This window comes from Vitis vinifera, chromosome 14 (genome assembly GCF_030704535.1).
Source record: "Vitis vinifera cultivar Pinot Noir 40024 chromosome 14, ASM3070453v1".
Taxonomy (NCBI): Eukaryota; Viridiplantae; Streptophyta; class Magnoliopsida; order Vitales; family Vitaceae; genus Vitis; species Vitis vinifera.
In genome coordinates this window covers 10,161,060-10,179,691 of record NC_081818.1, presented here as the reverse complement: position 1 = coordinate 10,179,691, position 18,632 = coordinate 10,161,060, and the positions used below count along the sequence as shown (strand labels likewise).

At 29.5% G+C, this 18,632-nt stretch overlaps 2 protein-coding genes and 1 non-coding gene across 3 annotated transcripts; 1 reads left to right on the top strand and 2 right to left on the bottom strand.

Moving 5' to 3' along the window:
- Nucleotides 1-11,448: 11,448 nt before the first annotated feature.
- Nucleotides 11,449-11,521, top strand: TRNAR-CCG (transfer RNA arginine (anticodon CCG)). The gene has a single exon. It is a non-coding gene; the product is annotated as a tRNA-Arg (tRNA).
- A 3,292-nt stretch (nucleotides 11,522-14,813) lies between these two features.
- On the bottom strand, nucleotides 14,814-16,462 carry LOC100251790 (transcription factor MYB4). The gene is made up of 2 exons (XM_059742831.1): nucleotides 16,216-16,462; nucleotides 14,814-15,925 (listed from the first exon to the last, which is right to left on the bottom strand). Exons 1-2 carry the CDS (start codon nucleotides 16,346-16,348, stop codon nucleotides 15,768-15,770), a joined length of 291 nt encoding a protein of 96 aa, XP_059598814.1. The 5' UTR covers nucleotides 16,349-16,462; the 3' UTR covers nucleotides 14,814-15,767.
- LOC132255062 (transcription factor MYB30-like) lies at nucleotides 14,893-15,405 on the bottom strand. The gene is made up of 2 exons (XM_059742695.1): nucleotides 15,082-15,405; nucleotides 14,893-14,988 (listed from the first exon to the last, which is right to left on the bottom strand). Exons 1-2 carry the CDS (start codon nucleotides 15,403-15,405, stop codon nucleotides 14,893-14,895), a joined length of 420 nt encoding a protein of 139 aa, XP_059598678.1.
- Nucleotides 16,463-18,632: the final 2,170 nt, after the last annotated feature.

The following is an 18,632-nucleotide window of genomic DNA, read 5'->3' as shown; positions in this document are numbered from 1 at the left end:
AAGTGGTTTTTGGTAACACAAAAAACAAAAACACACCCCCTTCCCCAAACAAGTTTTTTGTGTTTTTTGTTTTCAATAACAGAAAACAGTTCTTCAAAATAGGTCCTTAGATTTCCAATTTTAGGATCATTTCATCCCTTTAAACCAAATATTTCTTTATAAAAATACTTTTCAAAAATTAAAAAAGTAAGAGTTTGTTTGAGAATTGTTTTTTAGAACAATTTTTTTGTTCTTCATAACAAAAAATATGTTTCGCAACCAAAAATTGTTTTTTATTTTTTTTATAATAGAGAACATGGTTTTTTTAAATAATATTTTTTAGTTATTTTTTGTTATTTTTACCTGTTTTCTAAGATCTATTTTAAGAAATAATTATAAAAAACATATAAAATGATTAAAATAAAACACTAGATATAAATATTATTTTTAAAACATATTTAAAAATATTAAAATCAAGTTAAAAACATTTTAATTTTCCAAATAGACTTTTGTTTTACAAAATAATAAAACAATTTTCAAGAACTATTCTCAAAAACTAATTTTTCATTCTTTTTTAAAATAGTTACCAAACAAACTCAAAGACTTTTTTTTTTTTTTTTTTTTTACAGAAGTTGTTTTTAAAAATAATTTTTTATTTATTTTGATTTTATAAAAACCATAAATTATAAATTCAATTTATATAATGTAAACTAAATTTAATTCACGTCTTATTAAAAATAAAAACAATTTTTAATTGCAAATAAATTCAAAATAAATAATTTGTAATGTTATTTATATGATTTTATAAATATTACAAAAATATGGATATTAACATCATATAAAAGCATAATTAATTTATTTTTTAAAAAATAAAGATTAATTATTCAAAATTAATAATTACTAATACTATTATATTTTAAATATATATATATAAAAATAAATTTAATTTTTAAGGTATAAATAAGTAAATTTTTTATTATATGCATATATTTATTTTTCAATTAGGAAGATGACATTCTAAATTATTTTATTTAATTTATAATTAATTAATGATTTTTAAATTTCAAATTATTCTTAAAAATTACAAGATTTATTAAAGAATTTTAAAGCATTAATTATGTCTATTATTTTTTATAGTCATTATTGTTGTAAAACAAGGACAAATACAATGCAAATCAAAGTAGTAGAAATGAAATATATCTTACTTTGATATATAATAGGGAAGAATAAATCAGAGAAGAGAATTAATAAAATGAAAGAAAGAGAGAGAGAATGAGAGGAAAAACTTTTCTTTCTTTTTCTCGGGATGTATATTACAGGAGACGGGAAGCTCTTTTATAAGTTTTCCAAATGGCTTCCATTAATATCCCCATTAATGAATATTAATGAAACTCATAAATAACATTAATGGTTTCCATTAATGAGTATTAATGGAAATCATAAATAATACTTAATTAACATTAATGTGGTGGTATTCATTACTACAATTATAACATTCCCCCTTAGATGTCCACCACATTGAAAGAATATGCCTCATTAAAACCTTGCTAGTAAAAAACCCTATAGGAAAAACCCAGCGAAGAAAAAAGAGTACAATATTCTTTTCTTGGTATATTAGGATTGCCTCATTAAAAACCTTGCCAGTAAAACCCAGTAGGACAAAACCTGGACGAAGGAAAAAAGAGTACAGTACACTAACACCCTTTTACAAGTATACTCCCCCTCATGTCGATATCCTTGAATTGACGCATTCCAATCCTGTATATTAACTTCTTGAATGTTGAGGTTGACAATGATTTTGTGAATAAATCTGCTAGATTATCACTTGACCGTATTTGTTGCACATCAATTTCACCACTCTTCTGGAGTTCATGTGTATAAAAGAATTTTGGTGAAATGTGTTTAGTTCTATCTCCTTTAATATAACCCTCTGCTATTTGTGCAATGCATGCAACATTATCTTCAAATAATATTGTCGGGTCACCTTTGATAGAGGAGAGTCCACATGATTCCCGAATATGCTGGATCATAGATCTTAGCCATATACATTCACGACTTGCTTCATGAATTGCCAATATTTCTGAATGATTTGATGATGTTACCACCATTGTTTGTTTGACAGATCTCCATGAAATAGCAGTACCATTGCAATTAAACACATATCTTATTTATGACCTACCTTTATGTGGATCTGAAAAATATCCTGCATCTGCATATCCAAGCAATTGTTACTTTGATTCCCTTAAGTAAAATAAACCCATATTAGTAGTTCCGCGAAGATAACACAATATATGTTTGATACCATTTCAATGTCTTCGAGTTAGAGCGGAACTGTATCTTGCTAATAAATTGACAGAAAAAGCAATGTCTGGACGTGTACAATTGGCAAGATACATAAGTGCACCAATAACACTAAGATATGGTACTTCAGGACCAAGTAACTCTTCATCCTTTTCGTAAGGACGAAATAGGTCATTTTTCACATCAAGTGATCGGACAACCATTGGAGAACTTAAATGATGCGCTTTATCCATATAAAAACATTTCAAAACTTTCTTAATGAATGTTGATTGATGTACTAAAACTCCATTTGGAAAATGCTCGATCTGCAGGCCGAGACAAGATTTTGTTTTTCCAAGATCTTTCGTCTCAAATTCCTTTTTCAAGTAATTTGTTGTTCTTGTGAGCTCTTCAAGAGTTCCAACAAGATTTAAGTCATCAACATACACTATAATAATTGCAAATCCCATTTCTGATTTAATGAAGATGCATGGGCATATAGGGTTATTCACATACCCTTCTTTTAGCAAGTATTCGCTAAGGCGATTGTACCACATGCGTCCAGATTACTTTAATCCATACTAGGATCGTTGTAACTTGATTGAGTACATGCTACGAGGCTTTGTATTATTTGCTTCAGGCAATTTAAATCATTCAGGGATTTTCATATATATATATCATTATCCATGGATCCGTATAAATATGTTGTAATAACATCCATGAGACGTATATCCAGTCTTTCTGAGACTGCCAAACTAATTAAGAAACGAAATGTGATTGCGTCCATGACGGGAGAATATGTTTCCTCGTAGTCAATACCAGGTCTCTACGAGAAACCTTGTGCTACTAATTGCGCTTTATATCTTATGATCTCATTATTCTCATTGCGCTTTCGTACAAATACCCATTTGCACCCAACAGGCTTTACATCTTCAGGTGTTTGGACTACAGGTCCAAAAACTTCTCGTTTTGTTAATGAGTTTAATTCTGCATGTATAGCTTCTTTCCATTTTGGCCAATCATTTCTATGTCGACATTCTTCCACATTTCGTGGTTCGGGATCTTCATAATTTCTTATGACTTCAGAGGCCACTTGGAAAGCAAAAATATTGTTAATAACAATATTATTTCGATCCCATTTTTCTCCCATGTGTACATAACTTACTGAGATCTCACAATTTTCAGGTACATGTGCCTCTTTAAGGGCTTCTTGTTCAACATGTGCCTCTTCGGGGGCTTCTTGTTCAATATATGTCTCTTTAGGGGCTTTCTGCATTATTTGTACCTCTTCTAGGGCTATAGATTTATTAATTTTAAACTGATCAGTCATTTTGATGACATCTTCTAAAGTGCCAAGTTTTTCTTGGGTTTTCCTCTTCCGATGAGTTACATCCTTTGAGTTGACAGGTCTACCACGCTTCAAGCGTATCTTAGATTCATTTGTTAACTGTCCTACAGGGACATCAATTAGTGTTGTAGTATTTGTAGCCGAGATATGTGACTTTGTCACTTTCTTTGTATCAATGAATGCATTTGGTAATTGATTTGCAAGATTTTGCAAATGAATGATCCTTTGAACTTCTAGTTCACATTGATTTGTATGAGGATCAAGATGGGTTATAGTAGATGCCTTCCAACTAATTTCTCGTCGTTCTTCAGGAATCGATTTTTCTCCCCCTAATGACTGGAAAACACTCTCATTAAAATGACAATCCGCAAAGCGGGCTGTAAAAACATTGCCTGTTAAAGGTTCAAGATATCTTATGATAGATGGACAATCAAAACCTACATAAATCCCAAGTCTTCGTTGGGGACCCATTTTAGTGCGTTGTGTAGGTGCAATTGGTACATATACTGCACAACCAAAGATTTGTAAGTGAGAGATATTTGGTTGTTTTCCAAGCACAAATTGTGAAGGGGAGTATTCATGGTAAGTTGTAGGTCGAATACGGACTAAAACTGCAGTATGCATAATAGCATGTCCCCAGGCGGAAGTAGGTAATTTGGTTTTCATTAGTAATGGTCGAGCTATTAATTGGAGACGTTTGATGAAGGATTCTGCTAAACCATTTTGGGTATGAGTATGAGCAACAGGATGCTCAATATTTATTTATACTAACATGCAATAGTCAATGAATGTTTGAGAAGTAAATTCGCCAACATTATCAAGACGTATTGTCTTAATTGGATAATCTGGAAATTGTGCTCGTAATCTGATTATTTGTGCAAGGAGTCGAGCAAAGGCAACGTTACGTGTAGAAAGGAGACAAACATGTGACCACCTAGTAGAAGCATCTATTAAGATCATAAAATAACGGAATGGTCCACATGGTGGATGGATAGGCCCACATATGTCCCCATGTATTCTTTCTAAAAAGATTGGTGACTCAGATATGACTTTAGTAAAAGATGGTCTGATTATCAATTTACCTTGTAAGCAGGCAGCACATGAGTATTCATTGGGCGAAAGAATCTTCTGGTTCTTTAGTGGATGCCCATGTGAGTGTTCGATTATTCGACGCATCATTGAAGACCCTGGGTGACCTAGTCTGTCATGCCAAATGACAAAAACTTTTGGGTCATTGAACTTCTGGTTCACGACAACATATGATTCAATAGGCTTTATAGTTGTATGATACAACCCAGAGGAGAAAGCCGAGAGTTTTTCCATTATAAGCTTCTAGCCAGATATAATGGAAGTAATGTAAAGATATTCTACATTATCTTCATTCATAGTTTCAATATGATATCCATTTCTACGGATATCTTTAAAACTGAGCAAATTTCTTCTGGATTTGCTAGAATATAAAGCGTCATTTATATGGAATCTAGTTCCATTTGACAACGTTATGTTTGCTCTTCCAGAGCCTTCAACTAAGTTTGTAGTACCATATATGTTACTTACATTAGCTTTTATTAATGTCAATTCAAGGAAATATCTTTTATCTTGAAGAATCGTGTGCGTGGTTGCACAGTCTGCGAGACATACATCATCCTCATTCATCTTGAGACCAAATAACACATGGATTTTAGATATAACTAAAAAACAAGGCATAATGTAAATAACAAAAGAAAATCAAATGTAAATATAAAACATAATAATATATCATTTCATATATAAAGTAACATAAATCAATGTTAATTTTTTATCATTTAGCAAATGGTCTGTTTTTTCATTGGGACCTCCAAATAAATCAATGTCATAGTAGGTTAGGTCCAATCCATCACTATTGGTAAAGTTCATCTCTATCTCATTTCCTTTTGTTTTTATTGATGTTTGGTAAAGGTCGACTAAATGTTTGGGCGCACGACAAGTACGTGACCAATGCCCCTTCATACTACATCTATAACAATTATTCTCATGGTTCTTAGGAGGTTTATCTTGTAAACGCTTTCCATTTTCTTGTTTTGCTTCAGTATTGTTCCATTTCGTATTGTTCCACTTTTGGTGGTGCAATGAGGCTTTCATTTTTTGAGAATTATTATTATAAGAACCATGGTATCGAGGATTTCTTCCATGACCACAACCACGTTCTCATCCACGTCCACGAGTTTGGGACTATATTGCATTCACTTCAGGTAATGATTCAAATCTAGTTGGATGAGCTAGTGGTTTTTCATCAAAAGCTCTTTTTTTTTTTTTTAAAAAAAAAAAAAAAACCTTCATGGAGATGATGACGAAGGAAAATCAGTGTTTTTGTGCGATCTTGCAGGGATGCTTGATTCCTTTCTTTGATCATAGCTCCAAGATTATTGCATCAAGATGTATTTCAACATTAAGGATCCAAGATAGAGAGTTCTTTCTCAAAATGTCCAGTGCCACAAATTTGAGTTTTGTGAGATTCGACATTGTCAAATAATTTCAAATATATGACAAAACAATATTATTAGAATCAATTATAATAAATTGATAGTATTGGTATAACTTTGATTATAAACAAAATCAAATAATTTGTTTATAACTTTTAAGAATATGTAACAAAACAAATCAACAATAATATATGTAAAATTTTATTCTATATAAATAACTTCAAGTTTAAGATATGAGAATTACCTTCAGAGCAATTCATGCTAATAACGTGTTGTAAAACAAGGACAAATACAATGCAAATCAAAGTAGTAGAAATGAAATATATCTTACTTTGATATATAATAGGGAAGAATAAATCAGAGAAGAGAGTTGAGAAAATAAAAGAAAGAGAGAGAGAATGAGAGGAAGAACTTTTCTTTCTTTTTCTCGGGATGTATATTACAGGAGACGGGAAACCCTTTCATAGGCCTTCCAAATGGCTTCCATTAATATCCCCATTAATGAATATTAATGAAACTCATAAATAACATTAGTGGTTTCCATTAATGAGTATTAATGGAAATCATAAATAATACTTAATTAACATTAATGTGGTGGCATTCATTACTACAATTATAACAATTATGTATATTTTTTTAGTTTTAAATTATTTGTAAAAATTATTAATAAATTCAATACAAAGTATCACTTAATTTGAAATTCATTTTTTTAATGAAAAAAAAAATCAAAAGAATAGTTCTCTATTTTAATTTGTTTTTAAAAATTATTTTAAATACTTTTAAAAATAATTTTGTTTTTAAATCACACATTCAAATAGGTTTTTTTTTTTTTTTGTTAAAATATGGACGCGCATATATGCAACATAGTTCATGATTAAGCTATTCGCATTTATTGTATTTGTTTTGTATCGGTTTTCTAGAGTATGGGCCACCTTATGTGTAGAGACTAGTGTCATAACAGGTCTTGGATGATGGGCCTAAGACTCGCAAGGCCCAATGGTTTAAAGGGCATAGTCTTTAAGGCATTGAGGGTATAAATATAAGGCTAAGTGTTTGTTCTTGATATCGCATTTTTTGAATAAGAATAGAACCCGTTCTCTCTCGCTCCCATCGTTAGAGAGATTATAGAAAGGTGGATAACCCTCTACAGCCTTAGAAGATCCATACCTCTTCAACAAAAACAAAATTGACTCAGGTTCGTTCGTTACCTATCTGGAAATAAGACATGAATTGAATGCTTGATACATATATATTCAGTCTCAGTTTTGGGTGATCATGGAGAATAAAACTATTACATTTTTTATTTAGCAAAAAAAAAAAAAAAAACAAAAACAAAAACTCTCAATGATTTTTTTAAACAAAAATAAAAAATTATTCCAAACTTTGTACAATGTGAGATTATTGAGATGTTTTAAAATGATTTAAACTTTGTGCAATGTGAGATTTGTTTTTAAAAATAAAAATAAAAACAAAAAAATTATTTAAAATCATATGTATAGATATTATTGACAAATTGTTTCTTTTTTTTTTTTCTTTTTCATTCCCATTTTAGTTAACATTGAAATGGAAACAAATTATGGTTCTAACATTTCATTCTTATATGCATCCAAACACAAGAATTAGAATTACCAAATTCATTCATATTCTAGAGGGGATAAAAATGAAAATAAAATATTCATTTCCATTCCTCATTCTCCCATATCAAACATTCTTTGAACTTAAGTAAAAGTCGTGATTAAAATATGAAGGTACTTTTTCAATACCTACAAAAAATGCATCACCAATCAGATTGTGTTAAGTACGTATTTTTTTGTTTGTTTATACCTTAATCCTATTTATTTGTATCATTATGCTTTGGTCTCATTCATTTCAATGACCTATATCTCACCATAAATTTTTTAATGACTTGGATCTATTGTTCAATAGTACCACTTTAGTACCTTCGTGTATATATATATATTATCGAGTTTGAATTGTTAGCATTGTGTTTCCCCACATGGAATAAGGAAAAAAATATATAATCTAAAAAACTAAAGTCCAATAGGGTAACACCCAAATGTGGTGAATAAGTGTAATAAAAAAATTATAAAATAAAGATTATTTATTATGCCTAATTTTTACCCTACGAGATAATAAAGATAAATAGAATATCTAATCAATCAATATAATAAAAAGAAACTCAAGATAATCAAAGATATAACAATGAACATAGATATTTTCACGTAGAAAACCATCACACTAACTATGGAGATAAAAATTCATGAGATCTAAGACTGCTAATCTAAATCCACTATATGGGATCAAGTTACACAAATTTATCTAACCAGTTTGCTCCCCAATACTTATAACTTGATTCACATTTGTGATATAGTAACCTCCAATTGCTCTAATGAATACTCTTCAACTTCATTGAAGGGATGGAGGTCTTCAACCCTAGATTCTCGAATGAATACTTCAGATGAGAGATTGAGAATGGTGTGACTTGTTAGGCTTTCTTTCAAGGAGACTCTCTCTCAATCATAATAATAATAATAATAATAAAAATCTCCTTCACCCTAGAAAGGTTATGATGGGGTATATATAGGCTCAAAGGTTGAAGAGAGTAAGGTTTCCAAATAGAATTTGCATGAAATCTCCGAAAATATTGTGTTTATCTTTGGCAAAATTGGCAAGAACACTTGAGCGCACTTGACCCTCGCTTAAGCGCCTCAGGTAGTGCTTGAGCGGTCCCAACGCTTAAGCATTGTTCCTCGCTCGAGCGATCTCAACGCTTGAGCGTTGTTCCCCGTTCAAGCGATCATGCTTTTTTCTTTTTTAACAAAGTTTAATAAAAATCAATTTAATTCCAAAAAAAGAATACTATTTCTTTTTATACCTTTTCGAGTTTAGTTTGCCACAAGTCAAACCTTTTAGATATACTTGTGACTTTCTGATTGGATGACCAACAACCATTGATCTTCAATGGAGAGTAAATCAGTATTTAAAAATATTTATAAAGCCAAAAATAACTTGGAACAAAATTAACAACATACAAACCAAACTTAATGTCATAATATAATCTTAACAATTCACTATTTCTTGTCAAGTACATATCTCTTTATATTAAAATTGAATTAAAAGAATTCATATATATTTTACAAGGTTTAGTAAATTGTCAAATACAACTCTACTAAATTTTCACATTTTATTTGACTTTAATAAAATAAATCAAAGAATTAGGTAAGGAAAAAAACAAAACTATAATATGGTATCCCCATATCTAATAGAGGAAAAAGTTACTGACGCTATATATGTATGAGTTCATCTTAACCATGTAAACATTATGAAGGTCTATTAGGCCCAAGACAATATCTACACAATTATGAATAGGTTATTACAAATGATATCAAAGTTGATCATTGACTTAATATGAAAGTTTATTTGACCCTATAATTTTATAAGACACAATATTCTCGTTGTGTCCGCATTAGGAGTGATTGTGGTATCTCACATTAGAGAAGGGGTATGAAAGTTTGTTTGTGGGAGAGGAAGGGTGGTGGTTGTGGTATCTTACATCATATAGGAATTATGGAAATTTGTTTGACCTTGTAATCCTATAGGACATAACAACGAGGATGTCTACATAGAAAATGATTATGGTATCTTACATCAAATAGAGGAAAAAGTTTTTGGCACCACAAGGCATAGTGAACAATATCTATACGATTGAGAATGTATCATTACAAATAAAAAAAAAATGATTTTCTATACATATTTTGTTATGTTTATAGGCATGAAATTATTGATAGAACATTGGATTTTCACATTGTTTTTTTGTAATGCAAAACCAATATTTTGTTTTTACATTTTTTTTTAAATTTCTTTTTATTTTTTTTATCTACTTACATTTTTAGTTAGTTTTTAATCATCTTACTGTTGATGAACAATTACAATTTAAAAATCTGTTATTTATAGTTAAATAATAATAAAAATTGGTTACAAAATATAATCAAAGACGAAAACAAAAATAAAAACTAAGGTGGAGTTGGATAAAACTCAAAATTAATATTGAAAACTTTAGTTCTTAATTATAAGTGAATAAAATTATAAATGTTAAGGTATCTTAGATTTAATTGTTAAATTTAATTTGATTGTTTAATAATTAAAGTAATTAAAGTTTAAATATAGTATATATATTTAAAAATTTATTCTAAGGGATTTAAACTTCTTCTCAGACATAAAAAGAAAATTTCTTTGTTATTGTTAGATTATAAATGTTTTTTATGTTTATTTAAAACATTTTTTACCCTCGTCATAAAGAGTTAGATGTTGCCTCCCTTCAAGCCATTTGCTGGCTCTACCATATATACGTATATATAGAACTATATCCATAAGAGGGTAAGTTTGGGGGAGACAAGGTTAGGTTTGGGATTTTATTTTTGAATATGGGATAGGTTCACGTATTATGTCACCTTGTTCTACCTTTCTAATACATGCAAACCATAAGATAAACGAAAATGATTTTAGGGGTGGCAAGTAAATTTTATTAGGGTGAGCATAGTTTGGTTTTAATCATGTCTTAATCAACTTAAGAACCAAACCAAGTTGATGTTTCTAGTTAAATTAGAATTGATTTAATTATTAATCAAAATCAATATAATGTAAAGTGTGTTTAATAATAATTTTAGAAAATGTTTTCAGTTTTTCTAATATTTGAAAATTTTTATCTTTCAATAATTAGAAAAATTAAAAATACTTTCTAAAATCACTATCAAACGCATTCTTAATATCGATTTGACTTAATTTAGTGTGTCAATTTTGAATTAAAATTTAGCCCTTGCATTATTATTATATGATATATAACCAAAAGTGTCACAATTTAATCTTAAACATCATGATATAATAATTCATTATAAAACATTATGCTCAAATGATAATATAAAACTTATATGCAGATGATGTTAATTCGATTTAAAATATTAAATAATTATATTATGATAAGATAATGTGTTAACCAAGAAATTAAAAAAATAAATGTACATTACCATCTACTTTCATTGATTTGAAATATTTATAACCCATAAATTGAATATAGTTTTCCTGTTTTTTTATTCTTCAAATAACCTAGGAATTATTTTTTTATTCACCTAACCTTCACGTGTGCCCTATTGCTATCGATCCATTTTTGTGGGGTATGGTACCAAAAAGGAGAATTCTATACCCTAGCATTACCCATGTTGATGTATAGGAACATATATAGGCCAGACTCTTTTTCTCGTGGTGTTTAAAATGATTAAAAAAAATTAAAAAAATATAACGAGGCAGGTTGCAATTTGCAAAAGACAAGAAGGGTAAATAATGAATAGTTTACTTTTTAGATTATTACCAGATAGGGAAGTGGTTCGCGTGGCCTAATGGATAAGGCGCTCGCCTCCGGAGCGGGAGATTGTGGGTTCGAGTCCCATCGTGAACGCAATTTCTCTCTTATTGGATTTTATACCGCCTCTTTTCTTGCATCTCACTGTTTGTTTTTATTTATTTTTTGTATACAATAAGAGAGAAAAAAGGGGATTACCCCCACCCCTTTCTTTTTTTTTTTTAAACTTTTGATTTTTGATATTGCATCTCACTTTTTGTTATTTTTTGTTTATAAACATTAAAACAAAAGGATTACCTTGTTTTTTTTGTTCACTTTTGGTTTATGATATTTATAAAAATAAAATTAAAAGCAAGTAGGTTTTTTTTTTTTTTTTTTTCACTTTTAATGAAATTAGAAGTATTTCACTTTTGATTTTAGATATTTATAAAAATAAAATTAAAAGTAAGGTATTGTTTGTTTGTTTTGTTTTTGCCTTTTTAACTTTTTTTTTGTTAAAAAAAATTTTGTTTTTAGATTTTAAATAGTTTGTTTTTCGTTAAATTTTTGCTAAACATAATTTGTTTTTAGCTTTCAGATAATCTGTTTTTTTTTTGTTGATTTATTATTTATTATTTACGTTTTTGAGTAAATAATAAAAATCAAAATATTTAATTTTTTCTTAATGCAAAAGTAACTTATTGATTTTTCTTTATTTTCTAATATTTCATTATTAATATAAATAAAATATTAAAAAATTGAAATAATTTATTATTTAATACTATTAAACATAATTTAATTTTAAATTCTATTTAAAATTAAGTTAAAAAATAATCACTACCTAAGTAAGTTTTAAAATTTATTACGCAATTTTTGCATTAAGTATTTAATAAATATTAACTTTCTTATAGATCAAAATAACCAAGAATGTATAAAACATTATTCTTTTTTAATTTTATTTATTTTTAACTCTCTTGACAAAATCAAAGTATTACAAAACGTCAATTTGAAAAAGGAGAGAAAAAAAGAGGAAGAAAAAAGCGACAAAAAGAGAAAATCTTCTTTTCTTCCTTTCTCAATTTTCTTAGCAAATAAACAAAAGTTTTCTTCCCATTATTCAAATATGTGTAAAATATAAAATTCAATTATCTCTTTCCTTCTATTTTCTCAATAGTTAATAAAATTACCCTTTTTATTATAGGCAAGACTAATGAAAAGATGAAAATTTAAAATTATAAATACAAATTGGTTTTTTTTTCTTCCCTTTACTCCTTTTGGTAACCAAATACAAAATCTTCATTTTCTCCATTAATAAAAAATACAATAAAATATGAAATTTAGCAAGAATAAAATTTTATGTTTGTTACTTATTTGCTCGACGAAGAATACTAAGAGTTCTTTTGATAGTAAATGTATGAAGAGTTTTTAGCCTAAAAATCGTTTTTGAAAAAAAAAATTAAGTATTTGATAAAATTTAATACGCTTATAAAAATATAAAAAATCACTTGTAGTGTTTTATGAAGAAACATTGAATGAGTGATTCTCTTAAAAACACTTTTAGAGAAAATACTTCCATTAAAAACACTATCAAACGCACTTTAAAAAGTATGAAAAATGAGAATACTAAGAGGCATTGAGGAATGAATATTATGTAATTAGTATAAAATGGGGATGAAACTACTATGCGCAACCTAACACTAAAATAAATTACTATTGGAATGAGATTCTCGTTCCATTATTCATTCTTGTAAACATGTCTTGTTTATAAAATATGGATGAAAAGGGAACCCAAAAGTGCATGTTCATGGAGAGTACATTTTAGGGAAAATAATTCTTATTTCATGCACTGTAATAATGTCTTACCTTATATTACCCCAAAATGCCCTTATATATATAACCTAACTCACATGAGAATGGTACATTGTTCAATCAATAAAGATACTTTTAGTTCAAAATAGTGTTACTTTAATACCAAAATAATATTACTTTAAGTCCGAAATAGTGTTACTTTAAAACTAAAACACATGTAAGAATATTTTGGAATAATGCAAGGTGGACACTATTCCAATGCATGAATTGATAATTATTTTTTTAGGTTCTTTTTTCATCCATATTTTGTAGATCGGGTATGTTTGCATTATTCCCCCAAAGAAAAACCCTTCTTCTACTTTACTAATATTAAAAAAAAATTAGAAAAACATATATTGCAAGAAAATTTCAAAAACGGTTCGAGAGAATGGTTAGATAGTTTTGAAACATTAATTCTATCCCTAGTTACAAGAGTATTAATGAATAAAAAAATGTTAAAAAAAAATAATTTCCTCATATTTGGTTTTATAAAAAATGAAAAAAAAAAGAAAAGAGAAATCCTGCCAACAATACATGGAGTTCTTAGGACTTAGGATAGGAAATGGTAATGTTACAACCTCACATTAGCAAAAGTGTTCTAAATTTTCCTAATTAAATGGAAAATATTTCTTGGTTTCAAAGTTTCTCAAGAAAATTAAATATGCTCGAGTTTTTATAAAAAAATCTAGGATAACTAGAGATCTTGCTTTAGTTATGATAAGGTACAGTATCCTTGTCGGATAAGGCTAGATTAGCTGAGATTTGATTATGCTTAAAGTACATTCTTACTCTTGACTCAAATTTTCTTTACTCAACTTTTCTTCATTTTCCAATAGGACCGAAAATCCTTCATTGATCATCATTATTCCATAGAGACGGCCACCTTAGACAAGGTTCAACCTTATCTAAGGAAAAACTCTTCATTAATTATATAATGGCCAAAGAGTTAAAAGTGAAAGTAAACGGTATGAATCAAAGGATCGGATAACCAATGCCTTCACTTATTATCCTCCTATAAATGATCCATCAAAAGATAACTATAAAATGAGGTCTAATCTCCATAATAAGATATGTATACTAGTTCATTTCATTCTTATTTATTGACCTCACATTTTATGCTATGACTAAATTGATTGTTGGAGAAAAGATAAAAAATCAGCTAAATAATTGTCGCTACCTTTAAAATGTTCAAAATGCACAGTAAAGTCATTGCCAATTATTACGTCTACAAGATTTAACAATTGTGTAGTACTTCGAGTTTTCTAGTTTCTTTTATTGTAAAAAGTAACTACAACTTAAAAATCTATTCTTATTGTGAAAGACGTATTTAGATATAGTTTAACAATATCTAAAACATGGATTGTTCTTAGTAAAGTAAAGTAAATACAATAAGTTATTAAGTTTTTATATAAAAGAATTAAAACAAGTAAAATGATTTTGAAATAACATATAAAAATAATTTATTGACTTTAAATCTATATTCCTATTTTCTTTCTTTTCTTTTTTGTTACTTTTCATCTCTATGTACTCTATGACATTTTCCTTTGAATTTTCCGGGAGCTAAACATAACCTCAGTAATAATAATAATAATAAAACAATATTTTGTCCTTTTTGTCGAGCAGCATTGTTTACATTAAAATCATTCAGCTGCAATTGACACAAATTCTACAATAATACATACAGATGGTCCTTTCTCAACCAACTTCTCCTTGCATTTCTGTTCTAACTGTGGAAACTGAGTGCAGTATGAAAATATAATGTAGATTTTGCAAGCAGTAGACTAGGTAGTTTCTCTCTCGCTTCTAATGAAGAGGTTGTACCAAAAAACCAAATCATCATTCACATTGCAGCTATTTGCACTGGAACCATTAATACTATCAGCTTCCAATGCAGAACCAGCTGTGGTAGCTGACAGGAGCTGGGTTGGCAAGATTGGTGCATGGCCTGGACTTTCAATTCTCGGGTCCATCGGCATATTTGCAGTCTTTGATCTTCTTGCATCCCCCATTTTGCATTTGGGAATTGTGTCTAGGGTGGCCAACTTGTGTTTCAGTCTCTTCTTGAGATGGGAGTGCCAGAAATTTTTTATCTCATTGTCTGTTCTTCCTGGTAGCCTAGCTGCTATGGCAGACCACCTGGAATACAACATCATGTTAGAATTCACTCATCCAAACTAAGGTATACAAATTTCTATTCTTCATATTTTTCATCCAATTAATTGCTTCTCTCTTGTACAATAATTTTGTTTTCTTTACAGAATTTATCAATATAATATCTGTGTTCATGCTCTATCTTAGGAGTGTTGAAAGAGTTTGATAAAAAAATCTAGGGAAGCTTCCTCCCTGCTAAAATTTAATTAGCTCAGTATTACTCTTCCCCTCCCCACCAAATGGTCTATTTTAAGTCTCTCTATTAAGCTTTATGAAACCTTATTACCAGCAATATTTATATACTAGTATGATTTTATAATTAGGGTTGATATGACAAAAATACAACCATATATGAGATCAATGACTAATGAAATTGGAAAAAGAGAACTCTCCTGTTTCCAAGAAGTTGATGGAGCTTGATGATGGTTTCTTCTTCTTCCTTGCTGAAGTTTCCTCGCTTGATATCTGGGCGCAAGTAGTTCGTCCATCGAAGCCTGCAGCTTTTTCCACATCTCATTAACCCTAACATATACCAACAATTGAACATATGATTAGGACATACATACAACATGAAAAATTCATAGTGAAGAGTATGTTAATTCTCAAGAAGGATATCTTCAATCAAACTTTCTTATGAATCAATTTGAAAAAGATAGTAAATGAAAGGAGAGCCCTTCCCTAAGCAAATCCACTCATCATTTACATGGACTATGTGTAGAAATATAAAAGGAAATTAGTAATCTTGGGCTTAATTCATCTAATTACCAAAATCTCAAACAAAACTTTAATTGATTCACATACTATGAACTCACCGGCTTCTTTGGGGAGAGCCCGCCAGTTGCCGTGGCCATGGCGCTGAATGTGAGAAACTAAGATCTGATCTTCCTCAGGAGTCCATGACCCCTTCTTCAGTCCCATACTCTCACAACAAGGAGTCCTCACCATCTTAATTGATACCTTGTCTTCAACCTATATCCCAACTTCAAATGCCCAACTTCAATGCCATCATGCCTATATGCACACACATACATATATACTCTGAGAAAAGAAGTCATAAATAATAATAAAAAAAAACGTGGTCATCCCTCTATACATAAATATTTACACATAAAATCCCTAAGAAAAATGCTATAAATATTTTTTGTTTTTTAAAAAGTTGGTGCAGATAGTCCAAAAGCTACGTTGTTTTCAAAAGCAAAGCCATCTTTTTCTAAGAAGACAAACGCTCTCCTATTATTGAGATAGTTAATCACTAAGAGATTGACTATTGGGGCTGTCTTCGAATGTGATTTTTGGGTTGAATTTGAGGTGAACGACACTATCTCTTTGACATATGTGCATGTATGTTTGAAAGGTTCAAATATTCCTTAGGGTGCAATGGTCAAAAATAACATGCGAACATGCGCCATATGGGGAATTTTGCCTTAACGATAAAGAAGGAGGGCCATGCTTTGGAGGCAAGAAAAGGGACCACTCTTTATTTATGTAACCCATTTACTTTTCTTTTTTGAAATTTCCAATAAGAAAAACGTGCTATCCATTCCATTTTGTTGCTAGCTATAGATGGAATATGATTTTGCAATTACCGACAAATTTAAGTTTTTTTTATTTTTAATTTTTTTTATATTTTTTTTGAGACCAAAAAAGTAATGTTTTTTTAATCTCATGTAGAAAAATAGTAATAAATAAAAAAAATTGACCAAAAGAAAAAGCGATGCCATTTCGTTTCTTTATATACCTCCACGTTAACCTTCTTTCTTTTAGAATTGACCAAATTTAACTACCAAAATTGAAAATTTTACATGGTATCCAATTAGAATCCACCTAGGGGAGGAACTAGAAATAGGATTCAAAGGGGGCAACGCGAGAGAGGTCAATTTTAGGGCGGCAAATGTGAGTCAAAAAACAACAATTAACTTATTGGCTTATTTATTTGTCTTTAAAATCTTATTTTGCATGGTAATTTTTTTCTTTATTACTATTTTGTCAAAGCAAATGTGACCCACTTAAATTTTATTTATTTATTTTTATTTAAATTTAAAAATTTATAAATAAAATATCACTAATGACACTTTTCTCAATCGCAATTGACATATTATTTATTTTCTAAAAAGATAATATATTTATAAATTGACGTGTAAAAAAAGTACATTGGATTTTAAATGGAAAAAACATAATGAGAATAAAAGAAAAAATCCACTGTCATTTGCTTCCACTTTGCCACCCTGTAATCCAACATAAAAGAAATTAAAAGGGAGTTGTGGCTGAGGTCAAGCCATGATAACCAGCAAATGGAGTGGTGGTGCTTAGAGCAAGATCTCAAACCATGCTTTGACAAAAGCTTTGAAGAAGATGCAGCTGTTTCAAAGTCTTGACAAAAAGTTTAAAAAATAAAAGAAGGTAGTGGAAGAGCTTCTAGTGGGAAGGCAATTTCAATGCATATCCAAGAGGGTCACCGACAAAAGATTTGGTTAGGAAAAGAAGAGCACGAGCATGCAGAAGACTAAGAAACTTCACCCACTCCTGCTCAGAAAAAGTGATGTTGGTGGGATCATCTTATTTGACAATGCTAAGTCCTTATCGTACTTAATTTTACCTTTTCATCTCTTGGGAAATGAAAATCTTGTCGGTTGCTCACTTTCACGTAAGCCTGACAGACGCAAAATTTCAAAGGTAGGCAATATTTCAAAGGTGGATACACCATCCCTTCAGTCGGTCCTTAGACACAAAGGATAAACAATCAAATGAAATGACAGTTTTTGAGATTCAATACTTGAGAGAAAGAGCGAGAACATGAGGGTTAGAACGAGTATTTCTATTAATATATTTAAACAAGGAAATTGTTGGATTTAAGGGTATGAAAACAGAAGATTAGTTCAAAAAATACAAATAAAAAACAAAATGAATAAAATAAAAAACTTAAAATAAAAAACTTATCGATTGAGGTGTGACAAGTATTGTCCTTGAAATAGATCCATCCTCCTCGAAGATGAACTTGGTGCACTAGGGCATTAGTGGTCTACCTTCAAGATTCAACAGCCAGATCTTACCTTGGGTGCACTCTGTAAGCAAAATATGTATAGCTTGGGTTTTGGAAAAATTCCTCCAAATAGATGTATGAAAATATTCTCCTAAAAACTCTCTGAAAAATTGGTATTCATATATAGAGAGATGGGTGACCTGCTTTTATAGACCACTAACACAGTCCCAATGAGAATCTACTTGTAAT